General features: G+C 32.6%; 1 protein-coding gene across 3 annotated transcripts; it reads left to right on the forward strand.

The window, feature by feature from the left end:
- The first annotated feature begins 7,668 nt into the window (after positions 1-7,668).
- Positions 7,669-16,227, forward strand: LOC126737420 (procathepsin L-like). 3 transcript variants are annotated; one of them, XM_050442320.1, is made up of 5 exons: positions 7,669-7,836; positions 7,900-8,029; positions 8,091-8,290; positions 8,355-8,535; positions 8,694-9,131. In XM_050442320.1, the coding sequence occupies exons 1-5, from the start codon at positions 7,747-7,749 to the stop codon at positions 9,059-9,061; spliced, it is 969 nt and encodes a 322-aa protein (XP_050298277.1). In that variant the 5' UTR covers positions 7,669-7,746; the 3' UTR covers positions 9,062-9,131. The 3 variants fall into 3 exon arrangements, with proteins under 3 accessions (XP_050298277.1, XP_050298279.1, XP_050298278.1); XM_050442322.1 differs by lacking the exons at positions 7,900-8,029; positions 8,091-8,290; positions 8,355-8,535; positions 8,694-9,131 and adding exons at positions 15,074-15,203; positions 15,260-15,459; positions 15,522-15,702; positions 15,784-16,227 and having other exon boundaries at positions 7,706-7,836; XM_050442321.1 differs by lacking the exons at positions 7,669-7,836; positions 7,900-8,029; positions 8,091-8,290; positions 8,355-8,535; positions 8,694-9,131 and adding exons at positions 14,848-15,003; positions 15,074-15,203; positions 15,260-15,459; positions 15,522-15,702; positions 15,784-16,227.
- The last annotated feature ends 5,434 nt before the right edge of the window (positions 16,228-21,661 follow it).

A 21,661-nucleotide genomic window follows, 5' to 3' on the forward strand; every position in this document is an offset into this window, starting at 1 on the left:
CTTGTTTTATTTATGCATTACTCCATCTAATTTGCATTCATAATAAGCATTTTCAATAAGTAATTACAAAAAGCAACTTTATCTAGACTCACGAGGACTCTTCTAACATTCTAACGCAATAAATACTCTCGCGTAACATTTTTTTTTTTGCTAAATAATAGATATAATCTTAAGTAGTCTTTAAACAAAGAAAGCAAATACTGTGTTTACTGAAAGCCAGATGACGTGGCAATTACCATATTGCACAATGTAATAATGCGTCACTGCTTCACATTTTTGTTCTTCTGTTTCACACTTCTTGCTTGACATTTATAAAGGATAAGCCTAATTTCTAAATAAAATCTGGAAATTTCTCTCTGCATAATTGCTATTGATTTTTTGATATAATCGTATTCTTTTTTTTTCGATGAGTAATATTCAAGTAATATAATCTATAGTCTATAACCTCTGACCTTTAGATGCAACATTTATTTGCTTTATTTAGAAAAATAATATCAATAATTTTGTATTTCAAAGGAGTACTCCTCTCCTATGTAAAATAAGTATTGCCATGAAGACCCAAAAGAGCTGCAGATTATCATCAGCCTCAATTTTTGGATTGTGACCTTTATATACACTTACAGACAGTTGATCTTTTATGAATGCAAGATTGATAGACAAATTGCTGTTTACCTTAAGTTATACCAAGATTTTATTGCTGTTCATCTCCTAACCATATCTAACACTGCTTACTCTCTCATCAACTAACATACTGATAATTTTTCTGGAAGACGTTTTAATATTTTATTTCCATAAGATATATTGTATCTATATTCTATTATACAGGGTGGCACATCGAAAAAATACCGCAAGGCATTACAGGGTGGGAAAAAACTTTTCGGCAAAATCCAAAAAATACGTCAAGTATGTTTATCAGGGGGACAACTTTTGACATAAAAACCATTTAAAAAAACTCAATCCCCTAAGCGGGGGTGACATCCCCTAATTTTTTTCAATTAAGACGGAGGGTCAAGTAATACCTCCTTAAAAAGGTCCTGTTATTCCCTATATAGCGCTGCTTAATTTTTAAAAATCGAGTCACTCGTTTAAGAAATATGGGCTATTAAATATTAAACAATAATGTGTGACGAAAAATGCAAAAAGCGATTTAATGCTACCATGTTAATCAAGTAAATGCTCGAAGTGCTGTCCGCCAATATTCATACAGTGATACAAATTATCTTCAAACCGTTGCCGAACGTTTAGAATCATTTCCGGTGTCACTTCGTGACACACGTTAATAATTCTTCTTCGCAACTCTTCTAATGTAGCAGGTGGAGTTTTAAAACCTACGCATTTTATGTGTTTCCACAAGAAAAAATCTAGAGGATTTAAGTCGGGTGAACGAGGTGGCCACTCAATTGCGCCCGTTCGTCCTATCCAGCGTCCTGGAAACAGCCCATACATTTAACTTCTAGGAGTGTTGTGTGTATGTGTGTTTGGTAGAAAATCCTTGGATTGCTGTCAGCCCAATAACGGCAATTTTGGCCATTTACTAAACCATTTAGGAAGAAAGAACACTCGATTAAAAAATACACATTAAGTATGAAATTATCATTGTTTAACGCTCGCTCACTCATAGCCGCAAAACTGCAAGTGACGTTAAAAGTCATCCTTCTTCACTCAATTCTTGCACTAAGTGAATTTTATAGGGATGGAACTTGTATTTCTTCAATACCCTTTGGACACTTATTCGAGACACACCCGTTGCAATGGCCAATTATCTTATACTTAGCGTACTATCGATTGCAACTTCCTCCAATACTGCAATCTCCATAGTTTCATGAAACCCTGCATTTTCAATATTCCTCTTTTTGTTGTGAACTGAACCTGTTTCGCGAAACTTTGAAACCAATTCCCGATCAACTCTTTCTGTAATTGAGTACACCATTATTGACAATAAATTTAAAGATTCAACAATTTTTAATCACTTTAACCACAAAAAAGGTTTCTAGTAAAACTACTTGATCTAATTTAAAAGTGAAGAAAGAAACCGGATATTTTTATTCACTAAATGTGCCTAAAGAGTTTGCCGCAAAAACGACAAGTTCATTTAAAAAACAAAAAATTGTACCTCGCAAAAAAATTAGGGAGTGTCACCCCCGCTTAGGGGGTTCAGTTTTTTGAAATGGTTTTTACGTCAAAAGTTGTCCCCCTGACAAACATAGTTGGGGTATTTTTGGATTTTGCCTGATCATTCTTCTTTAGACCAAAAATTGTCCTTCTTTTTAAAACTACCTCGAAAGACTTAAATCTAAAGTTAAATATAATTGATATTCTAGTTATTTTAGTAATAGTTAATATACAAAATTGCTTTTTTGAGCATTGCCAATATCAATATTATCCAGGTGACCATCTATGTTATTGTGATCTCAGAGTATTTCCAAGTATTTTTTAATCCAAATTCTAGAAACATAAATGCTTCTTACACTAACCCAGCCACTTTATTCTGAGTTATTGACAATAATTCGTTCTCGTGGAAACAGAGCTACTTGATTCACGTAAGTTGCTTCCAAATAAATCAACAAAAGGATTATATTTAATTTCATGTCTCTTCATTAAAAACTATATATACAGATTTGTTAAATATCTCTGCTATTACACTGTCAATTCTGAGTATTTAGAAGATCTCAAAAGTTAGCCCTATTCACGAAAAAGACCATAAGGCAATTTTTAGTAATAACGGACTTATAACAATTATAATGCCCTCAGATACTAGCACACAATAGAATTTCTCATAAGTAGCTTCACAACAACTAACCTAGTAATTACCACATAGACTATAGCTGAACACTCATCATAACTTAGTATTATCTATACAGGTCTGTCAAGATATCAAGATATAAATTAGTACCAAAAATTCTGTTTCATATACTTATCCACATCAGGAATACAATACTGTGGCCTACTTTTATTTTATATTTGTATTAAAAATGTGTGTCTTAGACTCACAAATACTTCTTTATATTGTTGATCTTCAGCTACTCTTTTAAATAAACTTAATAAAAAACTGTTCAAAAATCCAAAAAGGTTTTTATACTCTAATTAACAGGGGCAACAATAACAAATTAACTTTTAATATTAACAAGTATCAAGTTATGTTATTCTCAATAAAAGCAAATCTCATACTTTATACTTGCTCGATAAGTAATATAAAGTTATCTAGAACAGACCCCTTTTGTGATCTTGGAGATATTTGACAATAAACTGTCCTTCAGCAAGCACTATGAATTCACAATATCCGAGTCAACCAAGACATTTGGCTTTATCTCAAAACTGAGCCGTAAATTTAATAACGTAGCAGCTCTTAAATTATTGTTTTATCTTTTCCTTTATTAGATTAGGCTGGAGTATGCCTGGGAAGCCTGAATTTAATCAACACATTAAGGACCAATTGAGGGTTTAGAGTTTTCTAAAATTGCCTTATATTTAAATTAATAATGTTCGTTCTCCTATAGGATACTCAGAAGAAGACTTAATTAAACTGTCTAATATACAATCCTTTTTAATCAGAATAAAATTCAGTTACTGAAAAATGTACTTGATTGTTCCGAGATATTATACAAATTTAATTTTTTAGTAATTCGCAATCATCACGTCAAAATTTATTATCTTTTTCATGTAGAACAAATAAATTGCGATTTTCTCCTATTTAAATCATGTGCACTACACATAAGAAGTAATTATTTTAAATCTTTACTCCTCATGATCCTATGATATTCTAACATTAGCTTACTGTTGACTATCCCAACATATTATACAAGGTGAGTCATTAATATTACACGAAATTTGAAACGCGCATTTCATGGGTCAAAATATTGACAAAACTTACCTATAAATTGATTTCCGAAAATGCTTATAAAATAATAAAATAACAAATCAAAATAAAAATTAAGCTTCAAAAAAATATGGGAACTTTGATTTGTTTATTGTATTTTTGTTATGACAATTTTTTGTCATTGATATTGCTGCATTTTGTAATCGTTTTCAGTTTATAAAATATTCATTTCTTAAATGCTAGTAGATGACTTATCCCTGTATTGAAGTTTTGACTTTTCTACACTTGACAGCCTTTAAAATTTTCACTTGAAATGAATTACAGTAACAGTTACAGTATGTGATATGTATTTTGTATACGGTATTGCAAACGGCAATGTCTATAAAGCAAAGCATATTTACGAAGAAAGATTCTCGAATCGTGCTATTCCACGAATGTTTATTCACCTCTATCCGGAACTCAGTGAAAATAGCAGTTTCAATAAATTGACTAACAATGAACTGCCTCGTACAGTTGCAACTGTAGAAGCGAAAGAGTCAGTGTTAGACCAAATTGAGGAAAACCCTACAACAAGTACAAGAAAGATTGCCACACCACGAAATTTATACTTGGGTTACCGAGCAGATGGAGTGGTCACGTGATCGTTCTGCGCCGGAGGTGTGGCCTAGAGCCTCGATAGGGTTCATGACTTCGAGTTTTATTTAATTTTATTAGTCCAGCGTCATTAGATCGTTTTGGTTGAATTTTCTGCTATTCGAATATCTGAATCTTCGCAAGATTGAAAAGTTGAGATTCTGTTTATTTTTTTGTTAATTTGTTAATTTGTTTCTTAACAAATAATGGCTGACGCGCCACGTATAACCCCATTGTTACCCCCCAAGAAAAGAGTACGAAAACATTTGACCATTGGTGAAAAGGAAATGTTTATGAACCTGGCCAATTACACCCTAAATGTTTGACCTGGCACGATTACTTAAAAGGATTACCTATCCCTTTTCGGTAAACCCCAATATATTAACATAACTTTGCATAACAAAATACTTAAAAGGGATTATTATATCATTACCTGGCACAACCTCTAAATCGGTTTGGATCCATTTGACAGGCGACCGTATTATATAAAAAAAAAGCTGCTTACAAAGCAAAGCTGTACGGTAAAATAGTTTAAAATAAGTAGGCATAATTCTCCTCATCTAAATATGCCAAGGTTGCATCGATGGACGGGCCTATATTTCGCGCACATCATTTACTCCATCTGTTCGGTAATCCGACTATAGTCAATCGACAGTCTCCAGAATAGTGAAGAGGGTATATTCGTACCATTTAGATTTTCTTCCAATACTCGCATTTTGTCAATGACTACAACAAAAAAATAGGAGAAAATCCCCAGTTCGTGATCAGAATACTATTTACAGATGAAGCAAATTTCTCAAAAAACGCAATTATGATTTTTCACAATAATCACATACGATGATCCTCGTTTTCTCAAAGAGGAACTGCCTGCGTTATTAGAAGAAGTTCCCCTTGAGCTAAGATATCAAATTATTTTCTGCCTCATAATGCTTCAGCGCACTTTAGCTTAATTGCTCGAGAATATTTAGATAGAGAATATCCCAATCGCTGAATAGGCTCTGGAGGTCTACGACTGTGGCCCTCTACGATCTTCACAGAGGAAAATAGTTGAAAATGTTGAAGAGTTAAAAAATAGGATAGAGCCAAGTTGCGCAATAACTCGAAGCACAGTAGGCATTTTTAAACGAGTGCGGCAATCAATGGTTTGTAAGGCAGGTGCTTGCATTGAACTTGACGGCAACACTTTCAACAACTTTTACAATTTCTATTCCTAGGATCTGTGTTACATCATGTTAATTACTTTTCCCTTTTGCAAAAACCTATGCCTTTATATGAATTAAATTGATTAACTAAAATGCTTGTTTTCATTATTGCGTTTAAAAACTAAAAATGTAATACGTGGCGCCCTTTATTAGGGACATCAAAACTATTTCATGTGGTTACTTTCAAATTATTTTGAAAAATTGAAATATAAATTAAAGTTTTAATGCCATGTATCTTCGCAGGAAATCATTTTCGGATATAGGTTTTTAGAAAGTTTTTTCAATATTTTGACCTAACGAGTAAATTTTCATGCAATACAATTGATTTATCCTGTATGTACATTAATATTGTTAGTTTTTGTTCTAGTAAATAAGTAAATTATTGTTAATTGATTAGTATCTATTTTAATATTTAAGATTGGCTCTCCTGCTTTGTATTCGGAGTTTTTCTTTTAAGCAGTTTAAGTAAATAAACAAATAATTAACCTGACTACTTTAGAGCAAATTTATTGCATTACAAATATTAAGAAATTAAACCATATTATATAAACATGTATTATATAATCATTGTATTTAAATGGTAGATTAGGCCAGTTAAGTACAAAAAAGGTTTGCACCTAAAATTTAGCTTATTTTGTTTTTTTTTCAATTTAGTTTGTTTTCAAGAATCAAAGAACTCCTGATCACAAGGTTAATATGGTTCTTGGATTTTATGGAATGAAACAAGCTTAAAAAGTTACGATATTAGGTAATAGAGTTGCAATAAGATGATAATGGTTTTATCTAACAATATTATATGTGAAAATAGTGGAGAGTTTGATTCTTGATATATTGATTATTAATCTTTACTTTATGTGTAATAAAAAAGTTTCTATAGCAATTCTCAATGCCTTACTTATATTTATAAATAAAAGAAAAAATTAATTAAGTACTATATACTGCAGTTCGAAACAGGTACTTAGATCGGTGATGAAATGGCATCCTACATATAAAGTTCTATATCTGAAAATGGTTTTCTAGTTATTTGATATTGATCTAGTTATTGAAATTGAGAGATTTCAATATAATTACTTGCAAAATACACGAATTTTTATCAAATTATCAAATTAACAGGAAATCTAAAAATAACACCCCTTCTGCACTTTTCAATCCTTATTTCAGGTCAAGTAGCAATTGTTCTTAAAATTTCCAAAAACCAACTTAAAAAAGAATTTCTTATAAATATGGTATGGGCGGCAGTCTTTGCAGAGTAGATAGATAATAAGGAAAAATAAAAGTGTTTTATTTTGGCCAGTTTATTGGTAGTTGCAGTAAGTGCATCTCCTATTGAGGAGCACCAGTATTTTAAACCAGCAATTTTAATCTGGCAATTAAATATTTTGATCAATATTAACGTAGAAAATAAAAAAAAATTGAGAAATCAAGTAATACATCTTTTTATCATCTTTTTTAAGTCGATTTAGTCAAGTCGATTAGTCTTAAACAACATTATTTTAAATGATCTTAAAGGGATCGAAGTACCAACTTCAGTATACTGAAGATCTATTGGATTGCATCATAAAGAACTCCTGGGACTCTAACCATGGTAAATAGGGTTACTTCAGGCTGCTTCATTTAAGCAATAAGTGGAAACTAACTGAAATATGCGTTATATTATACAGTTTTTGATTATAAATATCTAAATCTGGTTTAATATATTCATTAATTATTATAGTAAATTTATAGATATTCAATAAGTATTGTTAAAAGCTCCTTTTCTAAAATTAAGCTATAAATTTAGTGAGTTTCTTCCAAGAGAATGACTTGTAAATTTTGTAAACTTGCTAAACCAAAAAAAAAAAAAATGCAAAAATTATCAACACACTTACTGACAAAATTGATAATCTTATCCGTTAATACACAACTCTGAGTCCGGTTTAATTAAAAAGAAACCTAAAAATAGCCCCTATACTGAATTTCGCAAACCTCGTTTCAGATTAAGTAGCAATTGTTCTTACATATTTCAAGAACCCACTTTAGAAATATGCCCTATAAATATGATTTTAAAGCCAGTTTCTGCAGAGTGTAGACGTAGAGAGACAACAAGTAGCAATAATGAAGGGATTTGTTTTGGTCGGTTTATTAATCGTGGCAGTAAATGCATCTCTTATCGAGAAGCACCAGGCTTTATTCGAAACCTTTAAGGTAAGTTTTTTAAATTATTTAGCATGTTAGGTCTTGTAAATAAACATTTGAACCTATATGAAGGTAGAAAATGGAAAAAGTTATAGAAATCAAGTGGAAGAAGTACAACGTTTTAACATCTTTAGTGCCAATGTTTTGGAAATTGAACAACACAACGCCCTTTATGAACAAGGACTCGTATCTTACAAAAAAGGTCAGAAATGTTCTTAGAATAATTGAATATTAGTTTAACTGCAACATATTTCCTATAACAGCCATAAATCAGTTTACTGACTTGACCCAAGAAGAATTCAAGGCTTACCTTGGACTTCATGTCAAACCAGTCTTAAACAATACTATTCAATACGAGTTAAAAGGACTCGAAGTGCCAACTTCAGTTGACTGGAGATCTGCTGGACAAGTAACTGGTGTGAAAAATCAAGGAAGCTGTGGATCGTGCTGGTCCTTTGCTCTTGTAAGTACTAGTTAAGCATTATACATTTGAAAGCTCATTGCTAATTTTGCGTAATGATCTTAAGACTGGTTCCACTGAAGGAGCTTATTACCGTAAGCACAAACAACTTGTATCCTTATCTGAGCAACAGTTGGTAGACTGCTCCACTAGCATTAATTATGGATGCAACGGTGGATTCTTAGATGCCACTTTCCCATACATTGAACAATATGGTCTTCAAACTGAATCCAGTTATCCATACACTGGTAAGTACCATAATAAATATTTTTATTAGGTCTTAATTCCAGTTCTTCAGACAGTTCAGTTCTTAGAATCATAACTTACTTTTTAGCCGTTAAGCCTTCTATATATACTTTAACCTTTAACTGTATAAATATTTTCTTAATTAAGCATCCTTTTATAGGTGTTGATGGCTCATGCAAATACGACTCTTCGAAAGTTGTCACCAAAATAAGCAACTACGTCTCGCTCCATGGATCCGAATCCAAAGTTCTGGAAGCCGTTGGTAGTATTGGTCCAGTTGCTATTACCATGGATGCCAGTTATCTTTCTTCTTATTCAAGCGGGATCTATGCCGACAATAAATGCACAACAACAAACTTGAACCACGCCGTCTTGGTTGTAGGATATGGTAGCCAGAATGGACAGAACTACTGGATCGTCAAAAACTCCTGGGGCTCTGGCTGGGGTGAACAGGGTTATTTTAGATTGCTCCGTGGAAGCAACGAGTGCGGATGTGCTCAGGATCCAGTTTATCCAAATATTAACTAAATATAATTTGTGTTGTATTGTATAGCTTTTTATTGCAAATATACATTGTTTGTTTGATTTTTAGATAAAATTTTTTGTTTATTATTTTTAAGATTATTTTCCGATTGACTGCATAGCATAATTGATTGAAGCACCAAACAAATAATTATATATCAGTGATTTTTTTGATATAAACATTAATATTTATTGCGATTTTTTAAGCTAAGTATATATTGTTCTTTTAGATCTCAATTTTAAATAATTACAACTTTAATTATTACTTGTAAATATCCTAATTAAATTTATCAAGAAAGTGAGTTTTAAATATTTTTGCGTTTCACCTCTAATCTTTAACTACGAACTTTCTTGGTTAAAATGTTATATTCCTATGCAATTATAGGTGACTGAGATATTCGGAGAAATACAGGTTTAGAAGAGCAATATATTTTTTGTCTTTAAAGTCTTTTTTCTAGGTGTTTCTCTACATCATCAACGGTTTATAAAGAAAAATATGCATTTGTCTTAGTACCATTGATCGTTAATCCTGCAAACTTCCATTAATAATAATAATTATAATACAAGCAAATTTAATAAACATTGGTTCGGCAATAAATACATAATGCCCCAAGCCCTCAGGAGCTAGTACGCGGTGCGAGGACTTGCTGGTATTTTTTTTCGCCTTTTACGCCTTTATAAACCTAAATTGCAAAACAAAACAAACAATCTAAACTATGAATCTATTGCAATTGTAATAGATTCATAAAACCAAAAAAAACTCAAACAATTCAACAAAACATTTTTATAACAGGATTACCAAACTAAAGACCTACTGTATTTTGTAGACCTTTGAAAAACTGTTTTTACCGTACTGCACCAAAGCACCGAACATAAACTAGAATCTTGTTCTTCAAGATTGTTCTTCTAGAATCTTGTTCTTTATACTGGGACCAAAGCAAGACACAGATCAAGATTAAAATTAAAGAACTATATAAGTGGACATGTTAAATTCTAAGATTTACCAAACCATCAATAAGCTGTCTATTTTGAAGGATAACAAATTTTTTGATGCTACTTTTAACCAATCCCAATGAGTTGCTACCTAGAATAACACCTCTTATTTCTACAGGTAAAAAATTATAACTAACTATAAAATATTAACATCTGGTAAGAAGATAAGTAATACAATGTTGCCCTATTGTCTTCCTAGCTGTAGTGGTTTGTGAGGAATTGTGTTGACGATTTCTCATATTATACTGATGGGCAATTAATGAAATGTTTAACTTATATTTGCCTAAATATGTTAAAATATTATAAAAAAATATTTGATGAATATCGAAGATTTTTGTTACACTGTACATTAGATCTGAGGAATATAGTCTAGGTTTTTTATAAATTATTTTAATGTTAATAATATTTTTTAATTACTTTTCTGAAGGATTTCTAGGCATTTTAAAAATACGCCTCTAGCCCCTCCCCATCCTAAAATTCCAAGAATATACGGCTTAAAGAGGAGTTTATTATTTAGGAAGATCAAGGAACATTCCTTAGACCAACGCATTAAATGTTTCATTAATTTTTTACGACTTTTTATTGAAATATCAAAATGTCGTTTTAGAAAAATTAAATAAAATTTAGGCAACTATCTCCCTTAAAGGTCACCTTCTATAGTTTCCTAGTCAATGTATGTAAATTTTTTACTATTTTATTATTACTAATAGGGATATCGCATTCGCAAATTAAACGAGAATTAGATTTGTTTGTTATAAATTATTTCCTGAAACATCCTACAGTTTACTAACGTTTTATAAATTTTTACCGTATTTTTAAATATTTCTGCCTCCATATGTGCTGTTATAAAACACTAAATTTTTTTCTAAAATATTCCATTAATCTTTGAGCATAGGAAACACTTATTTTAATCTATTTGCTAGATTGAAGGGTAGCATAAATAAAATCCATCTTTACAACTCTATCACAGGTGTGCTTATCATAGCTTATCACTAGTAATGAGAATTACACACTTCAGGTCTATATTTACTGGATTTAATAATTTCTCCTTATTACTCAAACAAAATAATTGCAATATAGTTCTGTTAACTAAAAGCCTGGTGAACGCTAAGCACAAATTCGGAAGTTTTTAAAATAGCGGGTTTTAATATTATTCGTGAGGATAAGGTATGGTAGAGGAGAAGAAGCATTAGCATTTAAATATAAATATTAAGAAATCCAATCCTTGTAGTAAAATTGTCGTTGATTTTCAGGTAAGTTATTTTCTTAGGCACCTGTTTTGGACGTTGAAAATACGCAATCAAAAGTATGCCATTGGAGGATATTATGACCTCCTTAGTCCAATATTACATAGTTTTTGTCTAATACTCATAATACTATGTTACACAAACGCAGAAATTTTCATAATGTATAAGTTCTATGTGATTTTAATATAAATTTATGAAATATTCTTAATCCAATTCTTGCAAACACAGCAAACACAGATACAATTTAATACAAATACTTAGTAAGCCGATTCGTATAGATTTTACTTCAAATACTTTGGTGGATCCTGTATATATCTCCAAATTACTCGTTCTTAGAGAATGATAAAGGTTAAAATAAATGCAGATCTCATTTCTGATCATAAAATACTTCAATTTTTCAAAGATTGTAATATATTGTTATTTTAATGCGTTTAATTATCAAGATTTTTTTACTGACTTTCATTCTTTAGACAAACATTCTGTTACAAGAAAAAATGTCCTAGATATCAAAAAAACTGTTGACCCTTAAATATTTTGATTAGCTCGTTATTATATTATTTAATACGCATGCATTAATAACGCCACGAAAAATTACTAAACAAAAAACTGAGTGGTTAACACCTAGCGTAAGAATGCTCATCTGTGATAAAACGAAAGCTTTACAAACATTAAAATTCACAAAAAATATACGTGACTGCAATTATTATACACAGCTTAGAAATTAATTAATGATTAGCCGAGAAAAACAAAATTATTTAAATTTCGATGCTTCATAAAACAGTAGGCATAAAACTTAGTCCACATTTCAAAATTTCGATGTATAATTCTTTTTACAGCACAAAAAAGATTTATCACTTTATATGTTCGATCCTAATGCAATTAACACTTATTTTGCTTAATTTTTCAAATTGTCAGTAATTCTAATAATAGTAATTCTGATAACAAAATATTTTTTTACAATTTAAATGTTTTTAGTGTAAACAATAATTTTTCTTCTGGCCTTTTACTAGCAAAACTTGCAAATCCAAATAAGTTTTCTGATCTGCTTATCATAAGTATCCTATTTACCTTTTAAAATATTTGAAAAGATTCTGTACAAGCAAGTTTACGACTATTTCATGTCTAAATTTTCGTATCTTTACCAAATAATTAGTGTGGATTTAGAAATAATTAGTATAGACGGGAATAGTGGCTATGTCACAATGCTTGCGCTGCTCGGCTATTCTAAAGCATTTGATATGAAAAGCCAGGCTTTAAGTATCTACACTTAAATATTTTGGGTTTTTTCGAAGAATTAAAAAAGCGCCAGGATGGGATATTATCAATAATGAATTGATCAAATATGGAGGCGACGCATTATTGAACGAAATACATATTTTGTTTAACAAAATTTATAATATATCCAAGGTGCCAGAAGAGTAGAAACAGAGTATCACGATTCCTTTTTTTAAAAAAAGAGAAAAAAAGGATCCACAAAATTCTAGAGGCATTTGTCTGTTAAGCGCACCTTCAAAGCTATTCACAAAAAATCTAGCCAGATGCAATATTCATCTTAAGAAAAATAGCAGAAAAATCAGTTCAGTATGACCTGCCTTTTTATCACCTTATGTGATAAAAAAATTAATCATAAAAAAATGAAATTATCAGAAAAATTAACATAGAAAATAGCGCTTTTATAAAAGCAAACAGCAATCTTTCCAATAAGATACACGTCTCAATAGAAATCAGGCAAAAGGACAGTCTTAGCTCTAACAGATCGTCAAAGAAGTAAAAGTTGCCAGAAAAGGATATAAAATGGGTACGAAAGAATTTTAAAATAATTTGCTTTACTGACGACGGGGTGATTATATCATAAGAGGAGGACAATTTGCAAAGATTCCTTCATAGATTCGAAGCAGTCCAAAAGAAATTGAACATGGTGATTTTTGTCCAGAAAACGAAGTTTCTGATAATATTAAGAGAACCGAGAATATGTAAGTTAGCAATCTAAATAAAAGCATAAAACAGATCGTGTACTGTAAAAAATGGTTTTGTATTTTTTACTACATTGTTGCGTCGCCTTTTTTTGTTACAAGTTGTAGTAAATTTTGTCTTATTTATAGCAAGAAATCCTATGAGCATATGAAAGCAAATGTGACAATATTATAAACAAACTCGTCAAGTGGTAATTAGTCCAATACTGACTGGCGTATTTTGCTACAATGAAATCAGAAAATGTGTCAAAGTGATTGAGAGAGCTATTGCTTTTAATATATTAAGTCTACTCTTAGTCCTTGTTAAAGGTTAATTAATTATTTATAGAAAACTCTTCAAAAATAGTAATATTTTATGTGTGACAACCTTGTCGCGGAATTTTTAACAAAATGTATGTTTCAATTCTATCAATCCTACAATTTTTACGAAGAAATTTTAAAAACTCTGGAAAGTTCACAAGGTGATCTTTTGGAGCACATTTGCAATAAATGGATAGGATTTATTTTGACTCTTCAACTGCAAAATTAGACGCCTTTCTTCGGGGCTACAATGCTTTGGGCGACCCATATTAACCAACACGATGCAACGATCTTGTTGAAACTGATTTGCATTTATGGAAAATATCACAAACAAATCTTTTATCTGAATAAACAGAGACCAAATAGTTACAATAAAGGAATACTCTTATTTTTTTATCCACAAGATTTTTAAACAATAATAAAAAAAATTCCTTTTAAAAGATAAGACATTCTTGGTATATTTATAAATTTTACCAAGTAAGCAAATTAAATGCTGGAAGAAAATGTGTAGTATTTTATTTGTAAATTCCAACATATAGGGAAGCTAATTAAGTTTCATTTGAAATTATTTATGCACTCTTATTTTTTTGGCCACAACTGTATATACTATTGATTGAGTAGAATAGCATTTATTTGCTAGACCTCGCCATCTATGGGCTACAAGATGTAAGTATTGATTAATATAAGCGTATTTCCTTTTATCTATTAAAAGGCTGTAATTATTTAAATTATGAGCTAGAATTCGCAATAGCTTTCTATAAACAGCTTTTTAGAATTTAAGTAAGAAGTTTACAATGAGGATTAGTGGAAATGAAATGAATAATTTGAAAGTGGTATAAAAAAAGAAAATTCAAGAAGCCAAGATGTGAATAATTATTTATCATATCCCTGTTCGAAAAATAAATCGTTTCGGAGTTATAGCAAAAAAAACCATTCATCATTTTATTTACGAAATATTCAACTGTATGAGTAATTTTCATAAGAACCTAATGCGAAATGTCAAAAACTATTTTTTCAAATTTTGACCAAAAACTAAGTGAACTTTTTTTCAGAGAAATGACTTGTAAATTTTAAATAAACTTACAAAAAAAAAATTGTAAAAATTTATCAACACAATTAAAGTCAAAATCCGCAATCTAATCTGTTAGTATACAAATCTGCATCCGGTTTAGTTAACAGAAAAACTAAAAATATCCCCTTTACTGCATTTCGCAAACCTTGTCTCAGACAAGTGGCAATTGTTATTAGAGTTTTCAAGAACCCACTTTAAAAAGTTGCCCTATAAATATGATGTTGGAGGCAGTTTCTCCAAAGTGCGGACGTAGACCGACAACTAGCAAGGACGATGAAGGGCTTTATTTTGGCCAGTTTATTAGTAGTTGCAGTAAGTGCATCTCTAGTTGAGGAGCACCAGTCTTTATTCGAAACCTTTAAGGTAACTGATTTTTTTTTCGAAATTTCTAACGAACTTAGGTTGTGTAACCCAATAGTTTAATCTATTTAAGGTGAATAATGGAAAAAGCTACAGAAATCAAGTGGAAGAAGTGCAACGTTTTAACATCTTTAGTGCAAATGTTTTAGAAATTGAACAACACAATGCCCTTTATGAACAAGGACTCGTATCTTATAAAAAAGGTAGACATATTTTTAAAAGAACTAAATTTGATTTTACTTACTTGTTTTTCTTACAGCCGTAAATCAATTCACTGACTTGACCCAAGGAGAATTCGAGGCATACCTTGGCCTTCATGTTAAGCCAGTTCTAAACAACACTATTCCATATGAATTAAAAGGACTTAAAGTACCAACTTCAGTCGACTGGAGGTCTGCTGGACAAGTAACCGGTGTCAAGAACCAAGGAAGCTGCGGATCATGCTGGTCCTTTTCTGTCGTAAGTACTAGTTATATTTTACTTTTGGAACCCAAATACTAAAATTGTTTAATATTCTTTAGACTGGTTCTACTGAAGGAGCTTACTACCGTAAGCATAAACAACTTGTGTCCCTATCTGAGCAACAGTTGGTGGACTGCTCCACCAACATCAACTATGGATGCAATGGTGGATTCATAGATGACACTTTCCCATACATTGAACAATATGGTCTACAAAGTGAATCCAGTTATCCATACACTGGTAAGCACCAAAATTATACATTAGTATTAAGCTTTCACCTTTAACTCTATAACGATTTTTTACACAATCATAATTTTGTAGGCGTTGATGGCTCATGCAAATACGACTCTTCAAAAGTTGTCACAAAAGTAAGCAACTACGTCTCACTTTATGGATCTGAATCCAAAGTCCTTGAAGTTGTGGGAGGTACCGGTCCAGTATCTATTGCTATGGATGCCAGTTATCTTTCTTCTTACTCCAGCGGGATCTATGCCGACAGTAAATGCACGACAACAAACTTAAACCATGCCGTCTTGATTGTAGGATATGGTAGCCAGAATGGACAGAACTATTGGATCGTCAAAAACTCCTGGGGCTCTAGCTGGGGTGAACAGGGTTACTTTAGGTTGCTGCGTGGAAGCAACGAGTGCGGATGTGCTCAGGATCCAGTTTATCCAAATATTAACTAAATAAAAATTGTGTTGTATTAAACATCGTTTAATATTAAATATATAAGTCTGGTTTAATAAATACAGTTATTTTTTAGATGATATAGTTTTTTTTAAATATTTCTTAGATTATTTTTTTATTGATTAAAAATTAAATTATTAAACAAAAATAATATACCAGAGTTTTTTTACATTATTAGTAGAGATTCTTTCAGAATATCAGAAATGGGTTAAATGAAGATTGACTTAAGATCATTCTTTTAACCATATTAATTAATTACAACTTTTATTTATTAATTTATTCTAATTCTTTTAAATTCCGCTTTAACTTCAACTACTAGGGGAGAGCGGGGAGACTCTGGACACAGGAAGACTTTCAAAATGTTCAAATGTTCCACTTAACGATAGTAGCCGATTTCATTTAGGGTAATAAACTTAACGGTTCCTCCGGTTGTGCCGGTTACCGTTCCGGAACTATACAATTTCTGAAATTTGGTTCAGTTATGACGCGGTTCCTGAAAAATCAAGCAAATGTGAAAAAAAAGGATGTCGTGGATTAAATGTAGTTATATTCTGAGTTTAATCTACGACATCCGGGAACCCTGTGAAGTTTGGGTTTAATTTTTTCGTGTTTTTTTCCTGTTTATAAAATTTGATCATTTAATTGTATCATTCAATAAACCCGACTGCAATTCAAGGATACATCCAGGATGTTGATTTAATAAACCTATGTATTTATAAAGGGTGATTCAAATTGAGTTTCCACATTACAATTTTTTTTTTTTTGAAACGCTACTGAATTTGTCAACGGCAACGTGACATTTTTAATGTCAAAATATAAACAAAACAGTCATGGAGCAATATACGACCGAACAACGTATTAGAATTATCCAAGCCTATTATGAAAACGGCCGATCAAGGAAAAATACATTTCGTGCTTTACGTGAATTTTTTGGCGCACAAAATCGGCCTTGTGAGAAGACAATTTGGAATTTGGTACAAAAATTCGAGCAAACTGGATCCGTCGCTAACATCAAAACTCCTAGGCATGCTCGTAGAGGTCGGTCGGAACACAATATTGCTATTGTTGCCGAAAGTGTGAATGAAAATCCAAGAACATCGATTCGTCATCGATCGCAGCAACTGGACCTTACATATTCCACTACACAGTGGATTTTAACAAAAGATTTGCAGTTACACCCATACAGAGTCCAAATAACGCAGGAATTGAAGCCTAGGGACCATCAACAGCGCCGTGTATTTGCCGAATGGATAAGAGAACAAGGGGCAAATTTTCCAATGAAAATAATCTTTAGCGATGAGGCACATTTTCACCTTGGGGGCTTCGTAAATACTCACAATTGCCGTATTTGGGGATTAGAAAATCCAAGACAGATTGTTGAAGTGAAAATTCATCCTCAAAAGGTGACTGTTTGGTGTGCCTTTTGGTCCGGAGGCGTAATTGGTCCATTTTTCTTCGAGGATCATGCGGAGAACGCTATTACGGTTAATGGCGTTCGCTATCGGAACATCATAACAGCATTTTTCTGGGAACAGTTGGAAGATATGGACATCGAAGATCTCTGGTTTCAACAGGACGGTGCCACCTGTCACACATCAGGAGAAACGATCCAAGTACTGCGCGGCAAGTTTCCAGGTCGCGTTATTTCACGTACCGGTGATATCAATTGGCCGCCGCGATCCTGTGATTTAACACCCTTAGATTATTTTCTATGGGGGTATCTTAAGAGCAAAGTCTACAAGAATAACCCGAACACCATTGCGGAGCTGAAACAAGAGATTAGACGCGAAATTACCAACATAGGTCCTGATTTGTGCCACAGAGTAGTCGAAAATTTCTCCAAACGGATTACGTCATGCCACATGAGCCGCGGCGGTCATTTACATGATGTCATCTTTCATACATAATTGTAATTAACTACCTTCAAGGGGAAAATAAATATTTTTCTATAATTTTCAATTTCTTCTTTTTTTTTCAATATTTTTAATGTGGAAGCTCAATTTGAATCACCCGTTATATTAATTCACAAACCCTCAATTTTGAAAAAACACTTTTATTACTAAACACAATACTTACTTGACGATTCACTAAGGTTAGGTTACGGATATTAACCTTAACCTTCGTCAGTATACGTGAAACCGGCAACAAGTAAACGTCGATTTTTGTCATTTGACATCTAATATTTTACGAAAAATTGGTAAATCTTACGATTGTCTGGTATTTAGTTTTTACGGTCTGGTATATCTAGTTTTCATTTTTGTAGTTAAATTAAGCATTGTTTATTGAGATCGTTATTTCAGGGATGAATTAATTGGACTTGAGAAGTTGATTTTTAATTTTCTTTATAACGTATTAAGGAGAAGACATTCGACACAGTCCAAAATATCCCAATTTTGTCCAAAGCCTCCCCATTTAATTTTGATTCTCTTACTTTTTTTAGAGGCAAAATGCCGAGAACATACAAGAAATGTACAAACTGAGAATTTAACTCAGAATCTGTGAAACAAGCAGTAACTGTCGTAATTAATAACAATATGTTTAATAGAGATATTTCTAAAGAATATGGCGTTACGAAGCCTTTCCTCGCCTGTTGAATTTACCCCATATTTCCGCAAATCTCAAGGTTATTCATCAGATATGGAAGATGCCTTGAAACGCTATTTATTAAAGTATTCTGCAATGTTTAACGGATTAAACATTGCAACACGACGACTTGCCTACGAATATGCCGTAAGCAACTCAGCCCGAATCCCTGAAATTTGGAAAGCAGAACAAATAGCGGGAAGAGATTGGTTTGGGGGTTTTTCATCCAAGACTATCCATTAGAAAACCTGAGGCGATAAGTTTGGCACCAATGAGCAACTTCAATCGTACCAACCTAAAGATATTTCAGGGTAAACTGGCCGAACTCATTGGCCGTTACTCATTTGAACCAAATTGCATAAAGTTCTTTAACTTAAAGTAAAAAAGATGACAATGATGGTAAGGAGCCTAATAAAATTATGTATAACAATAATTCTTTAGATGATGAGTTAATTCTTGACAGGGATAATAAAGAAATGAGTGTAGGAGATATCCCAGAAGGAAGCTATATAATAACAAAAGTCTATGGAAAATACACAGTCAGAAATTATGCTGCAAACATTTTTATATAAAAATTTCAATTAAAACATCCTGTGGACGCATATGAAGTTACCTTTTTAAAACGACATGTTTCTTCCAATATACTTACAATAAGATTAGAAAATGATCATGGTCAGATGTACCATGATCAGATATTTTATGCAAGCTGATTCAACAATTAGCGACATTCAGGAGCGATTCAAAGACATGCGATATGTTAACATGGACCTTATTAATTACAGCCTAAATTATTAATAACAAAAATATTTGTTCTTCACTTAAAGGTCTAAAAGGATTATTTTATGTAAAAATTTGTATTTTTTGGTAGTAATTCAAATTATTTTTGTAATTACTTTTTACCTTTGTCCAAAGTAGCCTCATGAATGGGGAGATAACCTGAATAACTGCAACTCGATATTAAAACAGAGTTTTTATAAAAACTATTTTCTAGATTTATATATTAGGCCTGCAAGTTGTAAACCAATATAAAGTACTAATCATACAGTATTTTATTTTATTATTTATATTTTTAATACTTAAAACAAATGAGAAAAGTGTCTAGAGTCTCCCTGCTCTTTCCTAAAATTTTTTGTTAAAATGTTATATTCTCCTGCAACTATAGTTGATAAAGTTACAAAAAGATATTAGGAAAAATTCAGGTTTTGGTTTTAGTCCCATTTATTCTTAATCTTACAACCCTTATTAATAAGGAGAGAAGGTTTCAACTCCTCTTCTAGGAACGTTAAGAACTCTCCCCAGACTAGAGCATGTACGCCTCTTTACTCTTTAGATTCTTACATCATGCTTCACTTCTTTAAATCTAGTACGTGGTGAAATGTTCTATTCATACGCAATTATAGATGATATATTTGCAAAAAAAAATTCGGATAAATACAGGTTTTAAAGAGCAATACATTCTTCGATTTTTAATTCTTTTTTCTAATAATCGTTTGTCCACATCATCAACGAATGGCACTGAAACATATACTCATTTGTTTCAGTACCATTCAACCCTGATCTTTCAACCCTCATTATTAAGAATGATTTTAACTCCTCTTTTAGAATTATTAAGAAACTCTCCCTAGGCCAGGGCATAATAATGTCTTTTTACTTCTTAAATTCTTCCACCATGGTCTAGTTTTGTCATGCATTATAAATCTATTAAGGCTCAGCTTATTTTTTCTTTGACTTAAAAAAAGTATTTAGTATTATTTTTCCCCGGGCAGAGGGATTATTTTTCCAAAGGGGAAATGGACAAGAAAAGTAAATGCATGATGGCGCCCTCACCACCAAAACTTTCCGGAGGTAAACTCGCCTTCCATTCGGATCTCCGGGCGGAGGCTGGTCGGAGGGGTCCATCAGGCGGATCAAAAAGCCTAAAAATCAATTTCTGCAACATTAGAGGCCTGAACACGGGTGCAACAAACAATATTAATGCAGTACACCAACACCTCCAATCAAATAAGCCTCACATTCTGGCATTGGCAGAAACAAAGGCGAAACCTTCAACAACAAATGTTCACCTCATTTATCCTGGATACGATCTACACACCCGATTTCGACTAAACTTTGGATTGGCAGGATTTGTCAAGAACGATTTGAGTTGCCAGCGGGAGGAAACGCTTGAACCTGCGGACTTCGACGTCATGTGGTTCAAAATAATAGCCAGTGGTGTTACGAAATTTATCTGCTATATCTACAGACCACCAAGCGACACCCAATATAGACGGCTCTTTTTGAACCTGGTTGATTGCATTAACCATCTGCAAATTGACGACCCAAGCGCAGAAATCATCGTCATGGGTGATTTTAACGTTCACAATATCAACTGGCTGCGCTTCTGCAACAAGAACGACGATGAAGGACGAGAAGCTGAGCTATTTGCCACCATATGCGGGCTTACGCAGCTTGTGGAGGAACCTACCAGAATCCCCGATAGAGACGGCGAGTTCGCGAGTCTCCTAGATCTGGTCTTGGCTTCAGACCCTGACTCGTACACAGTATCAGTACATGCCGCCCCCCTAGGAACATCGGATCACAAATTGATAACAGTCTCTTGCCAGTTGGAGGTTAAAACGCAGCATCCTCCGATGCCGCTGAAGGTATGGCACTATAAATCAGCAGAGTGGAACCATCTTCGGGAATTTTATCGCTCATTCCCTTGGAAAGAAGTCTGCTTTAGAACCAATAACAGCTGGAAAACTGTTCGAGTGGAAGCTGTACCCAAAAAGGGTAAGAAGACGATGCTCTCCAATTACCGCCCGATTGCACTAGTCCCAGTAATATCGAAGATAATGGAGAAAGCAGTCAACCAACAACTGTTATCTGGAATCATCTGGACTAATCAGCGATCATCAATACGGCTTCCGAAAGCTTAGATCCACCG

Source organism: Anthonomus grandis, chromosome 6, assembly GCF_022605725.1.
Source record: "Anthonomus grandis grandis chromosome 6, icAntGran1.3, whole genome shotgun sequence".
Taxonomy (NCBI): domain Eukaryota; kingdom Metazoa; phylum Arthropoda; class Insecta; order Coleoptera; family Curculionidae; genus Anthonomus; species Anthonomus grandis.

What these genes read in the sequence shown, in the direction of transcription:
- LOC126737420 (XM_050442320.1), top strand. Translation starts at nt 7,747, where the DNA reads ATGAAGGGATTTGTTTTGGTCGGTTTATTAATCGTGGCAGTAAATGCA. An exon ending in CTTTATTCGAAACCTTTAAG is followed by an intron (nt 7,837 to 7,899) that starts GTAAGTTTTTTA and finishes ACCTATATGAAG; the next exon opens with GTAGAAAATGGAAAAAGTTA. An exon ending in ACTCGTATCTTACAAAAAAG is followed by an intron (nt 8,030 to 8,090) that starts GTCAGAAATGTT and finishes TTCCTATAACAG; the next exon opens with CCATAAATCAGTTTACTGAC.